Genomic DNA, 19457 nt, shown 5'->3' with positions numbered 1-19457 from the left:
TCTGCTACTGTCGAGGAAAGCTTGAATTTTTTAGCGTGAAAGCGATGTCCAATCGATGTAGTAATCACAATCCGTATCCTGCACCAGACAAAATCATCTCTTGTGCATTCTGTATATAACTGTCGGCCACCAGACACTCGGACGTACACGGCGAAGGCAGACACACATTCCGAAAATCATCAGCACGTGCACTGTTTATAGCCCGGTGCACAGTTAGAGGGCCCTCCACAGACAGCGGTCACTCTCTGCTCAGACTCTTGGATTGCAAGATCATACGCATTTCTGCATGGTTTACGGGAATATCATATCTTTTACGCGATATTTCCCGTTATCAAGCACGTATCAATATGTTAACAATCCGTTGCACAGTATAATCCCGAAGACAAAGAGTGAAAATGATAACTCTACAAATCCGAAACTTCAGCCAGGTGCAGCGAGGTGCAGCGAGGTGGAACGTCCTACAAACCACTGAGTAACTAGAAACATATCTCATCTGCGAAGATCTTTGCTCAAAAACTCGAAAACAGAGGAAACTGATAGTTTCACTCATATCTTCTTAACACATAATGATGTCAGTGATACAATTGATTCTAAATCACTCTTCTACTTTACAAACTTGAATAAGTTGCTTCTCACGTCTACAGAAGCAGCAAACATCTCTGCCACCTGTCTTTCCCCCTCTAGATGAAAACACACACCACAATAGATGTTCTCTCAATCAAATAAAGACGGGAAAATGTAGAACCAAACAACTAGACAATTTACATGGGAGGGAATAACAGTCCAGCGCAAACACATGTCTATATTGAATCTTCTCAAATTACCACGGAGAACACACGAAAACACGAAAGCTGCCTAACACATACTGAGTACTAGTTCACTATTCAGCCATCTAGAGGGCGACACGGTTAGGCCAGCTACATTCCTGTACCATATCCAGCATCTCCAGTCCAGACAGTTCCCACCGTAAGCCGGAAACGTCAATCGTTCCGGCGACAGGCTACTGCCGCACCCCAGACAAATCGACCTAGAAAACCAGCCACATGTCTTTTATCACTTTACTGACGGTTAACTATTAAGGTTACAGCCTCAATCGAACGACTCTCGACAGTGAGCGAAGTATTGGAAATAACCCCTCCTGATGACTGTGGATCTGGAAATAGAAATATCTATGTAATTCTCATGAGTGGCCATATATTCCAAGTAAAAAAGTCTTTCATTCCCCCTTGAGACTATCGCAGTTTTCCGCTTCAAATTCGTTGGACAAACATATTATACTAGAACTGACATGTGATTATATTTTCACGCAATTTGAGTTCATAGATCCTGAGAAATCAGTTCCCATAACAACAACCTCTGACCGTAATAACCGCCTTGATACGCTTGGGCATTGAGTCAAACAAAGCTTGGATGGCGTGTACAGGTACAGCTGCCCATGCAGCTTCAACACGATACCACAGTTCATCAAGAGTAGTGACTGACGTGTTGTGACGTGCCAGTTGCTCGGCCATCATTGACCAGACGTTTTCAATTGGGGAGAGATCTGGAGAATGTGCTGGCCAGGGCAGCAGTCGAACATTTTCTGTATCCAGAAAGGCCCGTACAGGAAGTGCAACATGCGGTCGTGCATTATCCTGCTGAAATGTAAGGTTTCGCTGTGATCGAATGAAGGCTAGAGCCACGGGTCGTAACACATCTGAAATGTAACGCCCACTGTTTAAAGTGCCGTCAATGCGAACAAGAGGTGACCGAGACGTGTAACCAATGACACCCCCTACCATCACGCCGGGTGATACGCCAGTATGGCGATGACGAATACATGCTTCCATTGTGCGTTCACCGCGATGTCGCCAAACTCGGATGCGTCCATCATGATGCTGTAAACAGAACCTGGATTCATCCGAAAAAATGACGTTTCGCCATTCGTGCACCCAGGTTTGTCGTTGAGTACACCATCGCAGGCGCTCCTGTGCGTGATACAGCGTCAAGGGTAACCGCAGCCATGGTCTCTAAGCTGATAGTCCATGCTGCTGCAAACGTCGTCGAACTGTTCGTGCTGTCTTGCAAACGTCCCATCTGTTGACTCAGGCATCGAGACGTGGCTGCACGATCCGTTACAGCCATGCTGATAAGATGCCTGTCATCTCGACTGCTAGTAATACGAGGCCGTTGGGATGGAGCACGGTGTTCCGTATTACCCTCCTTAACCCACCGATTCCATATTCTGCTAACAGTCATTGGATCTCGACCAACACGAGCAGCAATGTCGTGATACGGTAAACCGCAATCACGATAGGATACAATCCGACCTTTATGCGTGATGGTATGCATTTCTCCCCCTTACTCCAGGAATCACAACAACGTTTCACCAGACAACACCGAACTGCTGTTTGTGTATGAGAAATCGGTTGGAAATTTACCTCATGCCAGCACGTTGTAGGTGTCGCCACCGGGGCCAACCTTGTTTGAATGCTCAGAAAAGCTAATTATTTTCATATCACAGCATCTTCTTCCTGTCGGCTAAATTTCGCGTCTGTAGCACGTCATCTCAGGTGGTATAGAAATTTTAATATCCAGCAGTGTACATACAGGTACTGCAGTCTGAAGGAGATTTCCATCGCTCATCGTGTATTCACATCTGTTTCCGAAACATTCTCTCCATCATCTTTACTTCGCACCATCAAAGACAGAAAAAAGCTATGAACTATAAAAACTGCACGAGCATCACCCGGTAGAGAACTCAAAAAGATTTTACCACGTCCCTGTCACCAAATATATACAAATACCATCTGTCAGTGGCTAGCACACTGGACTCGCATTTGGGAGGATGACCGTTCAATCCCGTGTTCCGCCATCATGATTCAGTTTTTCCATGATTTCCCTTTATCGCTCCAGGAAAATGCCGTGATGTTTGCTTTGAAAGGATACGGCCGACTTCCTTCCCATCCTTCCCTAATCCAATGACACCGATGACCTCGCTGATTGGTCTCCTCCCCCAAACAACCACAACTAACTCATACTGTTTGCGTGCTCGCATCGAGCATATCTGGCGATTCTATGAGATACACAGATATTGCTCAATTGGAGCAGTTGATAAGTAATCAAAGACAGCTGCAAACAGCCAAAGTCCAGTTTCAAGTGGTTCAAATGGCTCTAAGCAGTAAGGGACTTACCATCTGAGGTCATCAGTCCCCTAGACTTAGAACTACTTAAGCCTAACTAACCTTAGGACATCATACACATCCCTGCCTTAGGCAGGATTTGAACCTGTGACGATAGCAGCAGTGCGGTTCGGGACTGAAGCTCATAGAACCGCTGCGCCACACCGGCAGGTACTGTAAGCAAACCATATCTCACAGACTATCAGTCGCAAGAGAAGTTTCCTGTTTTGTTGTTTTTGTGTATTGTGTATTATGTATTAAACCAGAAACCTAGAAATGACAGAGAGGCTTCATCACATGATAGCCCTCAGTGGTTCACAACTGCAAAACAGGCCATAGCAGTCCCCCACCCCACGGCCTTCCCGCACCGAACCCAGGGTTATTGTGTAGTCCTCCTGGGAACATCTCATACCAGACGAGTGTAATCCAAGTGGTAGAGTAATTATGGAGTATACATACGTGGAGACGGTATTTGCACAGCAATTGCCGACATAGTGTAACTGAGGCGGAATAGGTGGAACCAGCCCTCATTCGCCGAGGTAGATGGAAAATAGCTTTAAACCCTCCACAAGCTGGCCTCCACACTGGACCTCGGGACTAATCCGCCAGGTACATTTGGGCCCCGGACTGTCCTGCCTTTGCATTTGGGGAGCAGCGTGTCAGACGGCACGGCTAGTCGGGTGGACTTATTGGAGTTTTTATTTATTTATTTTTTTGGTGCATCACATCCATATATTGTATGACTACAGTTTTGTACATTTTGTTCCAATTTTACAGTCTGTCCTTCGACACCAGTGTATGCTTAGAGAAGTGAGGAATACACTGTCCCTGACTCCAGCAGGGAATGTACACTAATCCCACTCACTGTTTAAGCAAAGTGATGAACAGCAACGCAGCTATATGACTCAGAAATATTTTTTTTCTCTCTCTCTCTCTGTGGCAGTGCCTTCAGACCAGCAGGTGTGACTCGAAAAGTGTTGAGCATCCTGTTGACAGTTACAGAGATATATATGTCGATTTGCAAATATTGTCGTTTCGGCCTGTAGATATTGCTCCCGATATTGGTTTCAGGATTTCTTTCCCATAATAGTGTGTTAAGTGTCTCAGGAAGATTTCGCAAGTGTACTGTGATATTTTTCCGTTTTTTTAAGGTCGGTGTTCAAGTGCTGTGGTAGTGGTATCCCTCAGAATAAAATACGTAATTATACCGCAAAGTGTTTAAATATTCCTGTGTCATCTGCAAATCTCTCTGTCTGTTTGTGTAGCGGTGTGACATAAGCAACTTATGCGTGTGAAAGTATTCTATACATTGCTTAAACACCAGATGTACTACCCCCTGAGACAGTTTGTGTTCAATGACAAGGGGGATCCATGCACCAGGGGTGAGAGAAGGGAGGCTGCGGGTATTTGCAACATGCCAGGTAGCACTTAGTCCAGACACATCTGTGGCTACCGCATGCAGGCACTGTGAGCCTGGTACATGGCCTCTAGATGCAAGTGCAGAGTAACTGGTGTGAACATTTTGCCTGTTGCATCTCAGAGGACTGACTGGACTTTTACTGTATGACCTACAGTTACACCACATGTATTTATCACCATGAGTTGTGAAGTGTAACTTCTGCTCTGTCTTCGTTATTTGACAATGAAGCATATTCATCTTCTTCATGCATTCACAGATTACCATTACTTCCCAAACATCATGTAGGTGGCTATGAACACAGTCCTCAGCTGCATGATAGCCATTTCTATACCAATTAAACTCCTCTTTCTCCAACACAGACATCTCATCAATCAAGCACATGGTACATACAGTATACGATTACAGCCATACTCCGAATCCAGCAGCTAGACTGAACCAATTCCTGCTACTTTTTCCTAGACCGCCATCTTCTATTACGCCATGGGGGAGCAAGGTGGGACAGCCAAAGCCCCCTGTGGTGGCAGTGTTGTGAACTAGACATGTCCGAAAGAAAAGACACCATACCCATATCGGTATAAAGTACTGGCAATACCGGCCATGACCTTCTTCTTCTGTGCAGATGTACATATATTCCCAGAACTCTTACGGGACTTAATAAGAATGTCGTCCACGAGTAACGAGTGTGTTGCAGTGAGACACTAGGAATGTAGTGTGTGGACATACAAGGTGAAAATGTAGGTCTCGTGGGAGGCGTGCCCGAGATAGTCCCTGCAGTCGCGCAGATGGACAGAGCGTCGACATATAAGCAGGACATCCCGGGTTCGAGTCCCGGTCGGGGCACACATTTTCACCTGTCACCGTTAGCAGCTGAAGGTATTAATATAATTCTAATTTAGCGAAGTTCGGTGGCAGGAGGAACAAGATTTCTAGTCAGGTAAATACAGGGTTATAAGTACAAAATCAAATAAGAGTAATGCAGGAGTAGGTTTAGTAATGAATAAAAATTAGGAGGGGGGGGGGGGGGTTAACTACTACGAACAGCATAGCGAACGCACTATTGCACCCACGTCAGACATGAGGCACAAGCCTACGCAGTAGGGACTGGAATTCGATAGCAGGAAAAGGAAGTGAAGGAAAAGTAGTAAGTGAATATGGAATGGGTGTAACGAATAAAAGAGGAAGCCGCCTGGTAGAGTTTTGCCCAGAGCATAACTTAATCATGTGGTTTAAAATCACGAAAGAAGGTTGTATACAAGGAAGAGACACTGGAAGGTTTCAGATAGATTATATAAAGGTAAGCCAGGGGTTTAGGAACCAGGTTTTATACTGTAAGGCATTATCAGAGGCAGGAGTCTGACCACAGTCTATTGGTTATGAACTATAGATTAAAATTGAAGAAACTGCGAAAAAAGTGGAAATCTAAGAACATGGAACCTGGATAGAACGAAAGAACCAGAGACTATAGAGAGTTTTAGAGAGAACATTAGGGAACGATTGACAAGAACGGGGAAAGAAATACAGTAGACGAAGAATGGGTAGCTTTGAAAGATGACATAGTGAAGGCAATAGAGGATCAAGTAGGTAAAAAGACGACCGATAGGAGGACTCCTTAGTTAACAGAAGAGACACGAAATTTAATCAGTGAAAGAAGATAGTATAAAAATGCAGTAAATGAAACAGGCAATAAGGAATACAGATGTCTCAAAAATGAGATCGACAGGAAGTGCAAAATGGCTAAGCAGGGACAGCTACAGCACAAATGTAATGATGTAGAGGCAGATGTCACTAAGGGTGAGATAGATACTGCGTATATGAAAATTAAAGAGACCTTTGGTGAGAAGAGAACCACTTGTATGAATATCAAGAGCCCAGATAGAAAATCAGTTCTAAGCAAATACGAGAAGGCAGAAAGATGTAAGGCTTATATAGAGGGTCTATACAAGGGAGATGTAGTTGAGGACAATATTATGGAAATAGGAGAGGACGTAGATGAAGATGAAATGGGAGATATGATACTGCATGAAAGGTTTGACAGGTCACTGAAAGACATAAGTGGGAACAAGACTGTGGGAGTAGAGAAGATTTCATTAGAACTACTGCTACCCGTGGGAGAGCCAGCCCTGATGAAACTCTACCATCTGGTTAGCAAGATGTATGAGGCACGCGAAATACCCTCAGACTTCAAGAATAATATGATAATTCCAATCCCAAAGAAAGCAGGTGTAGCCAGGTGTGAAAATTAGTGAACTATCAGTTTAATAAGTCATGGCGGCAAAATGCTAACACGAATTCTTCACAGACGAACGGAAAAGCTGATGGAAACCGAACTCGGAGAAGATCAGTTTGGATTTCGGAGTAATGTCGGAACACGTGAGGCAATACTGACCCTACGACTTATCTTAGAAGATAGATTGAGGAAAAGCAAACCTACGTTCCTAGCATTTGTAGACCTGGAGAAAGTTTTTGATAATGTTCACTGGAATACATTCTTTCAAATTTAGAAGGTGGCATGGGTTAAATATAGGGAGCGAAAGGCTATTTACAATTTGTACAGAAGCGAGATGGCAATTGTAAGAGTCGAGGGACAGGGAAGGGAAGCAGTGGTTGAGAAGGGAGTGAGACAAGGTTGTAATCTATCTCCGATGTTACTCAATCTGTATATTGAGCAAGCAGTAAAGGAAACAAAAGTAAAATTTGGAGAAGGAATTAAAATCCATGAAGAAGGAATAAAAACTTTATGTGTGGTGTCACCGCCAGACACCACACTTTCTAGGTGGCACCCATAAATCGGCCGCGGTCCGGTAGTATACGTCGGACCCGCGTGTCGCCACTATCAGTGACTGCAGACCGAGCGCCGCCACACGGCAGGTCTAGAGACACTTCCTAGCACTCGCCCAGTTGTACAGCCGACTTTGCTAGCGATGGTTCACTGACAAAATACGCTCTCATTTGTCGAGACGATAGTTAGCATAGCCTTCAGCTATGTTATTTGCTACGACCTAGCAAGGTGCCATTATCAGTTATAATTGATACTGAATCAAGTACCGTCAAGAATGACGTTCGTCATTAATGGATTAAACTTAAGTATTCCACCAGCTACGTCCGTTGTTTCTAAATTCTAATTTCCTTGTCCTGTTCCAGACGTCACGCCAGTCTTCGTCAGCAAAATCGCGTTCCTTTCGGCCTCCTCTAGTAACACGGTGTTGGCTCTCCTGCGAACCACAACATTATGATTTATAATTCTGCCAGAGACAGCAAAGGAGCTGAAAGAACAGTTGAACAGAATGGATGGTGTGTTGAAAGGAGGTATAAGATAAACATCAACAAAAGCAAAACGAGGATAATGGAATGTAGTCTAACTAAATCAAATACACTCCTGGAAATTGAAATAAGAACACCGTGAATTCATTGTCCCAGGAAGGGGAAACTTTATTGACACATTCCTGGGGTCAGATACATCACATGATCACACTGACAGAACCACAGGCACATAGACACAGGCAACAGAGCATGCACAATGTCGGCACTAGTACAGTGTATATCCACCTTTCGCAGCAATGCAGGCTGCTATTCTCCCATGGAGACGATCGTAGAGATGCTGGATGTAATCCTGTGGAACGGCTCGCCATGCCGTTTCCACCTGGCGCCTTAGTTGGACCAGCGTTCGTGCTGGACGTGCAGACCGCGTGAGACGACGCTTCATCCAGTCCCAAACATGCTCAATGGGGGACAGATCCGGAGATCTTGCTGGCCAGGGTAGTTGACTTACACCTTGTAGAGCACGTTGGGTGGCACGGGATACATGCGGACGTGCATTGTCCTGTTGGAACAGCAAGTTCCCTTGCCGGTCTAGGAATGGTAGAACGATGTGTTCGATGACGGTTTGGATGTACCGTGCACTATTCAGTGTCCCCTCGACGATCACCAGAGGTGTACGGCCAGTGTAGGAGATCGCTCCCCACACCATGATGCCGGGTGTTGGCCCTGTGTGGCTCAGTCGTATGCAGTCCTGATTGTGGCGCTCACCTGCACGGCGCCAAACACGCATACGACCATCATTGGCACAAAGGCAGAAGCGACTCTCATCGCTGAAGACGACACGTCTCCATTCGTCCCTCCAGTCACGCCTGTCGCGACACCACTGGAGGCGGGCTGCACGATGTTGGGGCGTGAGCGGAAGACGGTCTAACGGTGTGCGGGACCGTAGCCCAGCTTCATGGAGACGGTTGCGAATGGTCCTCGCCGATACCCCAGGAGCAACAGTGTCCCTAATTTTCTGGGAAGTGGCGGTGCGGTCCCCTACGGCACTGCGTAGGATCCTACGGTCTTGGCGTGCATCCGTGCGTCGCTGCGGTCCGGTCCCAGGTCGACGGGCACGTGCCCATTCCGCCGGCCACTGGCGACAACATCGATGTACTGTGGAGACCTCACGCCCCACGTGTTGAGCAATTCGGCGGTACGTCCACCCGGCCTCCCGCATGCCCACTATACGCCCTCGCTCAAAGTCCGTCAACTGCACATACGGTTCACGTCCACGCTGTCGCGGCATGCTACCAGTGTTAAAGACTGCGATGGAGCTCCGTATGCCACGGCAAACTGGCTGACACTGACGGCGGCGGTGCACAAATGCTGCGCAGCTAGCGCCATTCGACGGCCAACACCGCGGTTCCTGGTAAGTCCGCTGTGCCGTGCGTGTGATCATTGCTTGTACAGCCCTCTCGCAGTGTCCGGAGCAAGTATGGTGGGTCTGACATACCGGTGTCAATGTGTTCTTTTTTCCATCTCCAGGAGTGTAGTTCAAATGGCTCTGAGCATTATGGGACTTAACTTCTAAGGTCATCAATCCCATAGAACTTAGAACTACTTAAACCTAACGAACCTAAGGACATCACACACATCCATGCCTGAGGCAGGGTTCGATCTTGCGACCGTAGCGGTTGCGCGGTTCCAGACTTTATTGGCTAGAAGTCTAATTAAATCGTGTGATCCGGAAGGAATTAGCTTAGGAAATGAGAGACTTAAAGCAGTAGATGAGTTTTGCTATTTGGGGAGGAAATTAACTGATGATGGTCGAAGTAGAGAGGATACCACATGTAGACTGACGATGGCAAGAAAAGCGTTTCTGAAGAAGAGAAATTTGTTAACATCTTTTATAAGTTTAAGTGTCAGGAAGACATTTCTAAAAGTATTTGTTTGGAGTGTAACCATGTATGGAAATGAAACGTGGACGATAAATAGCTGAGACAAGAAGAGAATAGAAGCATTCGAAATGTGGTGCTACAGAAGAATGCTGAAGATTAGATGGGTAGATCACGTAACTAATGAGGAGGTACTGAATAGAATTGGGGAGAAGAGAAATTTGTGGAACAAGTTGACTAGGAGAATGGATCGGTTGGTAGCACACCTTCTGAGGCCTCGATGGATCGTGAATTTAGTATTGGAGGGCAGCGTGGAAGGTAAAAATGTTAGAGGGAGAGCAGTACATCAATAAACTAAGCATTTCAGAAGGACGTAGGCCGTAATATTTATTCGGAGATGAAGAGGCTTGCACAGGATAGAGTACCATGGAGAGCTGCATCAAACCAATCTCTGGACGGCAGATCACAACAACAACAACAACAACAACAACAACTCACTTTCTTTGTTTCACCTTAATTTGTCACTAAATTCGTACTACGGATGTAAGAAAATCTGTCAGGTCTGTCATGCTTGCGTGTTTATTCTAAATTACAGTTCTTAACTTAATAACTGTGACTGTTTAAGAAGACTGTGCAAGAGTTATCTTTTACTTATTATTGTTCAATAGAGGATTAGTGAAGATTTACTATTTGTTTGTTGCTGGCACTGATTGCTTCGGACAGCAGGAACTGAAAGTTTAGTGATGTCAGTCTGTGCTAAAATTTAAAAAGGCTTATTTTCGTTTAACTTAATTTTTTTTTCTGCTGTCACGATCAGTGTCAATAAATGTGATGATTCAAAGTACAAACGATGCCAGAATTGTGGATCCACCATTCGATGTGATTCTTTTCCTACCCAAACCTGTATATTGAGGCTTCAACGAGGTCGTTACTTTCAGACTTTCAGCATAGCGTTGTTGGTCGTAACGCGTCGCTGAGGAATTGAAAGTAGGTCTGTAGAGAGTTCTCGTTCCAGTGTTTACATTTTTTTCACCTTCTCGTTTTCTAAAAGGTTCTGGGACTTTCCTATGCAATCAATAGAAACAATTTCTGTAATATTTGACATTATTCAAATATAAGTACGCTTTCGGTTAGGAGTGAGTTTGTTCGATCTGGAACATTTATAGGCTTGTCTCCTTACTGAATGGACATGTATCTTCCCTTTTTTGCCTTATTCGCGGATATTGAAGTGATGATCTAGGTACACCACAGACAGAATAATACGACTAGTATATGGTCAAGAGAGGAAGTGTGCTTTCTAACAGAGATAAATGAATTCTAAGAGCGCCTATTTTCGTGGTTTGTGAACGAAATAATGCCGACAACTGCCACCGGAGAGTGCAAAATGACATAACCAGTCCGTGGCGTGTGACGACGACGCCGCATTTGGTGACGCTGGATATCCCGTCTGCGTGCATCCTACCGTCAGCAGCCGCGTCCCGCTTGCCGACAGCCTTTACGCGCCGCTGGAGATGTAACTTCTTAGATCGTATCGCTGAAGACGATAAGCTAGTAATTGTTGTAACACTACCTTCGGCGTGATGTAATATTTGTCGGAACTGAGTTCAGAGAGCCTAAACCCCCGGCCCTACGAGCGGTAATTCCAGCATTTGTTTAACCTTGGGGGGTATGTTACGCTGACAACATACTTTATCTGCTTGTTTACATTATTCGTGATTGAGATCGCTTCAAATAAACTGTAGCATCGATTCAGTGCATACTACAGAGTAATAATCTTTATATTGTGGATACATTGTAAATTATTTGTTTAAAAAAATCAAGTATGGCTACACATTTTGGAAGAATTTCCAAATAAAGTGTAGACAGTTGTTGATAAATCGCAAATTTTCGATGTCATTTGAGACTGAGACCAGGCTCGAATTGGAAATGGGTATGGAAGAAAGTAGGTACTGCCTATTTCGAAGGTACGATCTCTGTATTTCCCTTCAGAGAATTAAAAAAACCATAGACAACATTCTCAATAGACGGATGGGAGATTTGGACTTCCGAATGCGATTACAATGTGCAGATCACTGTCACATCACTCACTGTTGAAATGTCATTCTTAGTTCTGAGGAAATTCCTTCCGTTCATTTCTATGTGTTAAAGTAACTTACTCATCGAAATATTCACTGCACTTAATATTATTCCTGAACGCATAGTCTTACTGTAAATAATGAACTTTTAATTGTGTAATGGTGGCTGCGATGCACTGAAATTTATCTGAAAGCGGCAACAAATGCCTCTGACTCACTATCTTCGATTTGCTTGATTGTGTCTGCTTAAGAATTGCAACACGTGGAAAATAACCAAAAAGTAGAAAAAAACTGTTTAGATTTGTAATGATTAAAGGTGATTTGTTGGAAAGTTCCTTCCGTTAGTCTACGGCGAACAGCAAATCAATTCCTAGCCCATTATTAAGGGTCGTAAAATGAAGTAGCTCTTACATTAAAAGTTTATTAATATTATTGAAGTTTGCAAATAAGCTATTACTATAAATCAGCGAAGTACAAGTGGAGTTCAATGCTAATTACTGATGTCCTGTGTTTTGTAACAGGCATTTGACTGGTTTTAAGTTGAATTCTGTCTTACGCCGCAGCCCGCCGTTGTGCACTGCATTATTTCTAGAGTATTTGAGCCATACCTATAGTTGCCGTCTGAAACAGGAATCCTAAAATTTACTTCTGGCTGTTTCTTGTCGTTGATATTTAGTTTTTTACAGTCGGTATGAAACCGCCAGTTACGGGAAATAGGTGTCCTGGAACTAACTACCAATATGAATCTTCTTCTTCGATTTAAGTTAGTTTTCATAGGCATGTCATTCAGGCAAATGTTTTCACTCATCTCCACGTCTGTCACTAGAGATGTTATTAATTACTAATTGAGACAGATCCATGCCAATTTAATTATTTGCCACACGCTATGTGTGGAGGAATTCTGAAGAACTTGGTTTATATTATAAAACTGTAATTATGATTATTATTATTACTGCCACCGTTACTTCTATTTTTTATTGCGGTATTGCGTAGCTGAAATTATGATTTTTGAGATTTTTCTAAGTGAAGTGGAGGTGACGAAAGTCATAGGGCACTTCTGACCACCGTGTCGAACATTCTTTTGCCTGGCATAGCGAAGCAAATCGAAGTGGCATGAACTCAAAGACCCGTAAACCCCCTGCAGAAATATTGAGCCATGCTGCCTATACAGCAGTTCCTAATTGCGAAACTCTTACCGGTGCAAGATTTTTTTCACGAACTAGCCTCTCGATTATGTACTATAAATATTCGATGGGATTCATATAGAACAATCTGGGTGGCCAAACCATTCGTTCGACTTGTCCAGAACAACTGTGGCCCGGTTACATTGTGGTTCGTTACCCATAAAAATTTCATCGATGTTATGGGAACACGAAGTACATGAATGACAGTAAATGGTTTTCAAGTAGCAGAACATAAACACTGAAAGTAAAAAATCGCGTCAGTTTTACCATAGGACCCAGTCTATTCCATGTAAACTCAGCCCACAACATTATGGAGCCACCACAAGCTTGCACTGTGCCTTGTTGACAACTTGAGTCCATAGCTTCTTGCGGGCTGCGCTGTACTTGAAACTTACCATCAGCTATTACCAGCTGTAATTGGGATTCATCTGACCCGGCCACGGTTTCCCAGTCGTGTAGTTTCCAGCCGATGTATGGTTACGAGCTCAGGAGAAGCGCTGCAGGCGATGTCGAGCACTTAACGATTTCCGAAATGGAATATCTCGTGTGTCAAGCTCCAACTATAATTCCGCATTCAAAGTCTGGTGGTTCCCGTTACGCCGCTATAATGACAGAAAAAATATTACATGAATCACCGTAGTAGGAATGACAGCTCCGGCAATGCAGTGTCCTTGTTTACGCGGTACTACCGCCATTGTATGTGTGCATATCGCTATCCGATGATTTTTGTCACCTCGGTGTATATGCATGTAGCTGAAACAGAGGATGGAGGCGATGTTGGGAGAATACTTGGCTTTTATACAGAAATCATAAAAAATGAAGTAGCGTGTGCTCTGCTGACTTTATAACAAACCCTAAATGCGAAACTGTTGCCTGTGCGGCATTTTGTTCCCGAAGTAAGCTCTCAATTGCTGGATAGTGTTATTTTATTTACGTCATTTTCTGTATCCTGCAAATAAACATGTGTGAAAGAAGATATTGTCCATGCTTTGGTTCTCGTTGAACCACCAAATCCAGAGGGAGTCACAGCTGAACAAGATAATACCTCTACCTAACACGTAATTCCACTCAGACTGATGTACAAAAGTCGGTAGTTATAGTCGGAATAGTCGATAGTCCTGGAAAGGTATTTGGTGAAGCGATTGGTGCCCAGATATAGTCGCATACTAGCGGGATCCACCTCCATGTGGCTGAAGTACTGCAGCCTCTCGCTGTCTCGGGCGATCATCCGGAAGTTGCGCGGGTGGTGCGGCTTGCTGGTGTTCCAGCAGTAGACGGCCAGCGCGTCCTGCTCGGGGAAGAACAGCAGCTGGCCGCTGGGGTCCGCCGCCAGGGGACCGCTGGGGCCCTCCAGGCGCCCGGGCAGCGCCACCTGGAGCACGGGGAATAGGGAGAGAACCAGGAAAACCGAGTACAACAGGTGCATTTTGCAAGTTAGCAAGAAAAAATCGAAGATTTTAAAGTAGAAAGAAAAAGAATAAAAGATTACTGGGTGGAGGAAAGGACACAAGAGGGAGAGCTAGTGCGATTCCGAAAAGTGGATGGAAAAGAGGAAGTGAAAACAGTGGACCACTTTATGAGATCCCCCCAGACCGTCACAATCGAAAGAATGACACATTGTGATACAGTGTAAATCAATAGAACAGAACGAAAGCTCCTAGCAACTACACACGACAAACTTGCTCTCTGTATGTGTTCCAACTCTTTCGCTTTCGCATATTTCGTCATTACGAAAATTTTTTTAATGCATATGTTACATCCGTAGCGTGTTTACAACACGGAGTCAAGGACGACATTGGGAATTTTAGTTTAGGAAATAATTTGTGGTCTCGATTCTTTTTTTTAGTTGTATATCTTCTGTTTGCCGATGATCTGAATTCCTATTTCTTAAGCACGCAGAAAAGCAAGCAAGGAAGAAATACACGGTGTTTATAAATTAATTCTAAATAAGTAACCTGCAATTGTGAAAAAGGTAAATGACTTACAGATATGTTTGATACAGCACGGAACGCAGTATATCTTCAAGTTTACTTAACAAATGTCCAATGCGGCCACCTATTTCAAACACGACAAATGCCCCATACGTGATCAATTTCCCCCCAAATCCTACGAAGCATGTCTTGATATATGGTGGCAATTCCTTGTGTTATCCTTTGTCACAGCTCGTCGACATTTTCTGAAAGCGTAGGAACGAATCTTCCACACTGAAACACTAGACACATTGATTTCTAAGCTGCACGTCTCGTTTATTTACCTGGAATACGAAAGTAAGACTTCCGAACTTGCTCAATTGCTGCATCTGAGACAGCCGGCCGACACTGAAACGACGTCCTATGAGATACACAGCAAGTTTCCATGAAAAGATTCTGCCAATTAGTAACAGTTTGTCTTTCAGATGGTGTCTTCTGATATTTAGTCCTGAATTATCTCTGAACTGTAGTAGTGGATTTGGATTCATGAAAGCATTAACAACACTGCGCACACTGTGCATCATTATAACACACCAAGATTCAACTGCGCATGCCACCTAGTGGGAACTTCTGAAACTAACAGTGGTGGGCGGGAATAACACTTGAAGATACACCGCATTTAGATCTGTATGAAACATTTCGTGTGTCCTTTCCTCAGTTACATGTTACATGCATGTATTAAGATTTATCGTTCCGTCGCCGGTTAGGTCATTAGAGACGTAGCGCCAGCCTAGTTTGGGAAGGACTGGGAAACGAAAGCTGCGAGTCCCTTTTTTACTTGATTTCATTTATTTTTACAATGCTGTAGGATTCGACACGATACGTGCAACAGAACGGGGAAGTCTAATGTTGTCGATGTCCACATGTAGCTTCATTATGCTCCTTAGTTTTTGTGCACATTGTTAGGTACAAGTATGAGCTTTCTATTTAATCTTCTGCGTGCTCATTTTAATGTATTCATCAAATGTCGTTGTTTCCCAGCTATCCACAAACCTTTTTGCAGTTACACTACCCTTAGAGGAATATCAGTCACACGAGACGTACAAGTTAAACTTCATGAAAACAACCACCTAACTGAAACTTTACAAACGTTGTTGTTGTTGACTTCAGTCCTGAGACTGGTTTGATGCAGCTCTCCATGATACTCTATCCTGTGCAAGCTGCTTCATCTCCCAGTACCTACTGCAACCTACATCCTTCTGAATCTGCTTAGTGTACTCATCTCTCGGTCTCCCTCTACGATTTTTACCCTCCACGCTGCCCTCCAATGCTAAATTTGTGATCCCTTGATGCCTCAAAACATGACCTACCAACCGATCCCTTCTTCTAGTCAAGTTGTGCCACAAACTTCTCTTCTCCCCAATCCTATTCAATACCTCCTCATTAGTTACGTGATCTATCCACCTTATCTTCAGTATTCTTCTGTAGCACCACATTTCGAAAGCTTCTATTCTCTTCTTGTCCAAACTAGTTATCGTCCATGTTTCACTTCCATACATGGCTACACTCCAAACAAATACTTTCAGAAACGACTTCCTGATACATAAATCTATATTCGATGTTAACAAATTTCTCTTCTTCAGAAACGCTTTCCTTGCCAATGCCAGTCTACATTTTATATCCTCTCTACTTCGACCATCATCAGTTATTTTACTTCCTAAATAGCAAAATTCCTTTACTACTTTAAGTGTCTCATTTCCTAATCTAATTCCCTCAGCATCACCCGATTTAATTTGACTACATTCCATTATCCTCGTTTTGCTTTTGTTAATGTTCATCTTATATCCTCCTTTCAAGACACTGTCCATTCCGTTCAACTGCTCTTTCAAGTCCTTTGCTGTCTCTGACAGAATTACAATGTCATCGGCGAACCTCAACGTTTTTACTTCGTCTCCATGAATTTTAATACCTACTCCAAATTTTTTCTTTTGTTTCCTTTACTGCTTGCTCAATATACAGATTGAATAACATCGGGGAGAGGCTACAACCCTGTCTCACTCCTTTCCCAACCACTGCTTCCCTTTCATGCCCCTCGACTCTTATGACTGCCATCTGGTTTCTGTACAAATTATAAATAGCCTTTCGCTCCCTGTATTTTACCCCTGCCACCTTTAGAATTTGAAAAAGAGTACTCCAGTCAACATTGTCAAAAGCTTTCTCTAAGTCTACAAATGCTAGAAACGTAGGTTTGCCTTTTTTAAATCTTTCTTCTAAGATAAGTCGTAAGGTCAGTATTGCCTCACGTGTTCCAACATTTCGACGGAATCCAAACTGATCCTCCCCGAGGTCTGCATCTACCAGTTTTTCCATTCGTCTGTAAAGAATTCGCGTTAGTATTTTGCAGCCGTGGCTTATTAAACTGATAGTTCGGTAATTTTCACATCTGTCAGCACCTGCTTTCTTTGGGATTGGAATTATTATATTCTTCTTGAAGTCTGAGGGTATTTCGCCTGTCTCATACATCTTGCTCACCAGCTGGTAGAGTTTTGTCAGGACTGGTTGTCCCAACGCCGTCAGTAGTTCTAATGGAATGTTGTCTACTCCGGGGGCCTTGTTTCGACTCAGGTCTTTCAGTGCTCTGTCAAACTCTTCACGCAGTATCGTATCTCCCATTTCGTCTTCATCTACATCCTCTTCCATTTCCATAATATTGTCCTCAAGTACATCGCCCTTGTATAAACCTTCTATATACTCCTTCCACCTTTCTGCCTTCCCTTCTTTGCTTAGAACTGGGCTGCCATCTGAGCTCTTGATATTCATACACTTGGTTCTCTTCTCTCCAAAGGTCTCTTTAATTTTCCTGTAGGCAGTATCTATCTTACCCCTAGTGAGATAAGCTTCTACATCCTTACATTTGTCCTCTAGCCATCCCTGTTTAGCCATTTTGCACTTCCTGTCGATCTCATTTTTGAGACGTTTGTATTCCTTTTTGCCTGCTTCATTTACTGCATTTTTATATTTTCTCCTTTCATCAATTAAATTCAATATTTCTTCTGTTACCCAAGGATTTCTAGCAGCCCTCGTCTTAGTACCTACTTTATCCTCTGCTGCCTTCACTACTACATCCCTGAGAGCTACCCATTCTTCTTCTACTGTATTTCTTTCCCCTATTCCTGTCAATTGTTCCCTTATGCTCTCCCTGAAACTCTGTACAACCTCTGGTTCTTTCAGTTTATCCAGGTCCCATCTCCTTAATTTCCCACATTTTTGCAGTTTCTTCAGTTTTCATCTACAGGTCATAACCAATAGATTGTGGTCAGAGTCCACATCTGCCCCTGGAAATGTCTTACAACTTGAAACCTGGTTCCTAAATCTCTGTCTTACCATTATATAATCTATCTGATACCTTTTAGTATCTCCAGGGTTCTTCCACGTATACAACCTTCTTTCATGATTCTTAAACCAAGTGTTAGCTATGATTAAGTTGTGCTCTGTGCAAAATTCTACTAGGCGGCTTCCTCTTTCATTTCTTAGCCCCAATCCATATTCACCTACTATGTTTCCTTCTCTCCCTTTTCCTACACTCGAATTCCAGTCACCCATTACTATTAAATTTTCGTCTCCCTTCACTATCTGAATAATTTCTTTTATTTCATCGTACATTTCTTCAATTTCTTCATCATCTGCAGAGCTAGTTGGCATATAAACTTGTACTACTGTAGTAGGTGTGGGCTTCGTATCTATCTTGGCCACAATAATGCGTTCACTATGCTGTTTGTAGTAGCTTACCCGCATTCCTATTTTCCTATTCATTGTTAAACCTACTCCTGCATTACCCCTATTTGATTTTGTGTTTATAACCCTGTAGTCATCTGACCAGAAGTCTTGTTCCTCCTGCCACCGAACTTCACTAATTCCCACTATATCTAACTTTAACCTATCCATTTCCCTTTTTAAATTTTCTAACCTATCTGCCCGATTAAGGGATCTGACATTCCACGCTCCGATCCGTAGAACGCCAGTTTTCTTTCTCCTGATAACGACATCCTCCTGAGTAGTCCTCGCCCGGAGATCCGAATGGGGGACTATTTTACCTCCGGAATATTTTACCCAAGAGGATGCCATCATCATTTAATCACACAGTAAAGATGCATGTCCTCGGGAAAAATTACGGCTTGCTTTCAGCCGTTCGCAGTACCAGCACAGCACGGCCGTTTTGGTTAATGTTGCAAGGCCAGATCAGTCAATCATCCAGACTGTTGCCCCTGCAACTACTGAAAAGGCTGCTGCCCCTCTTCAGGAACCACACGTTTGTCTGGCCTCTCAACAGATACCCCTCCGTTGTGGTTGCACCTACGGTACGGCCATCTGTATCGCTGAGGCACGCAAGCCTCCCCACCAACGGCAAGGTCCATACATGCTAAACATCGATGCTGCATGCTGCAATTCAGAAGAGGAGCAGAGATTGTCAAAGAATGGTCAATAGCTAGACCAGCAACTAGTTTGTCCTCTACTCGGTCACTGTTTTTATGTCTGTGAGAGTATTGCTGCGTGGCGATTGATGGATGC

General features: G+C 43.7%; 2 protein-coding genes across 4 annotated transcripts in view; one reads left to right on the top strand and one right to left on the bottom strand.

Moving 5' to 3' along the window:
• The window catches only part of LOC126355491 (octopamine receptor Oamb-like), an 879391-nt gene that overhangs the window by 351325 nt on the left and 508609 nt on the right, over positions 1-19457 (top strand). The gene's annotated exons all lie outside the window — the stretch shown is intronic.
• LOC126353965 (protein yellow-like) overlaps positions 13887-19457 on the bottom strand; it is a 158889-nt gene continuing 153318 nt past the window's right edge. For all 3 annotated transcript variants that reach the window (XM_050003272.1, XM_050003271.1, XM_050003270.1), the window contains one exon: positions 13887-14350. In XM_050003272.1, coding sequence (XP_049859229.1) covers positions 14030-14350 — 321 coding nt within the window. In that variant the 3' untranslated portion in view covers positions 13887-14029. The remainder of the gene's footprint in view (positions 14351-19457) is intronic.

This window comes from Schistocerca gregaria, chromosome 3 (assembly GCF_023897955.1).
Source record: "Schistocerca gregaria isolate iqSchGreg1 chromosome 3, iqSchGreg1.2, whole genome shotgun sequence".
NCBI classification, from domain to species: Eukaryota; Metazoa; Arthropoda; class Insecta; order Orthoptera; family Acrididae; genus Schistocerca; species Schistocerca gregaria.
This window is presented reverse-complemented; position numbering and strand designations above follow the sequence as displayed.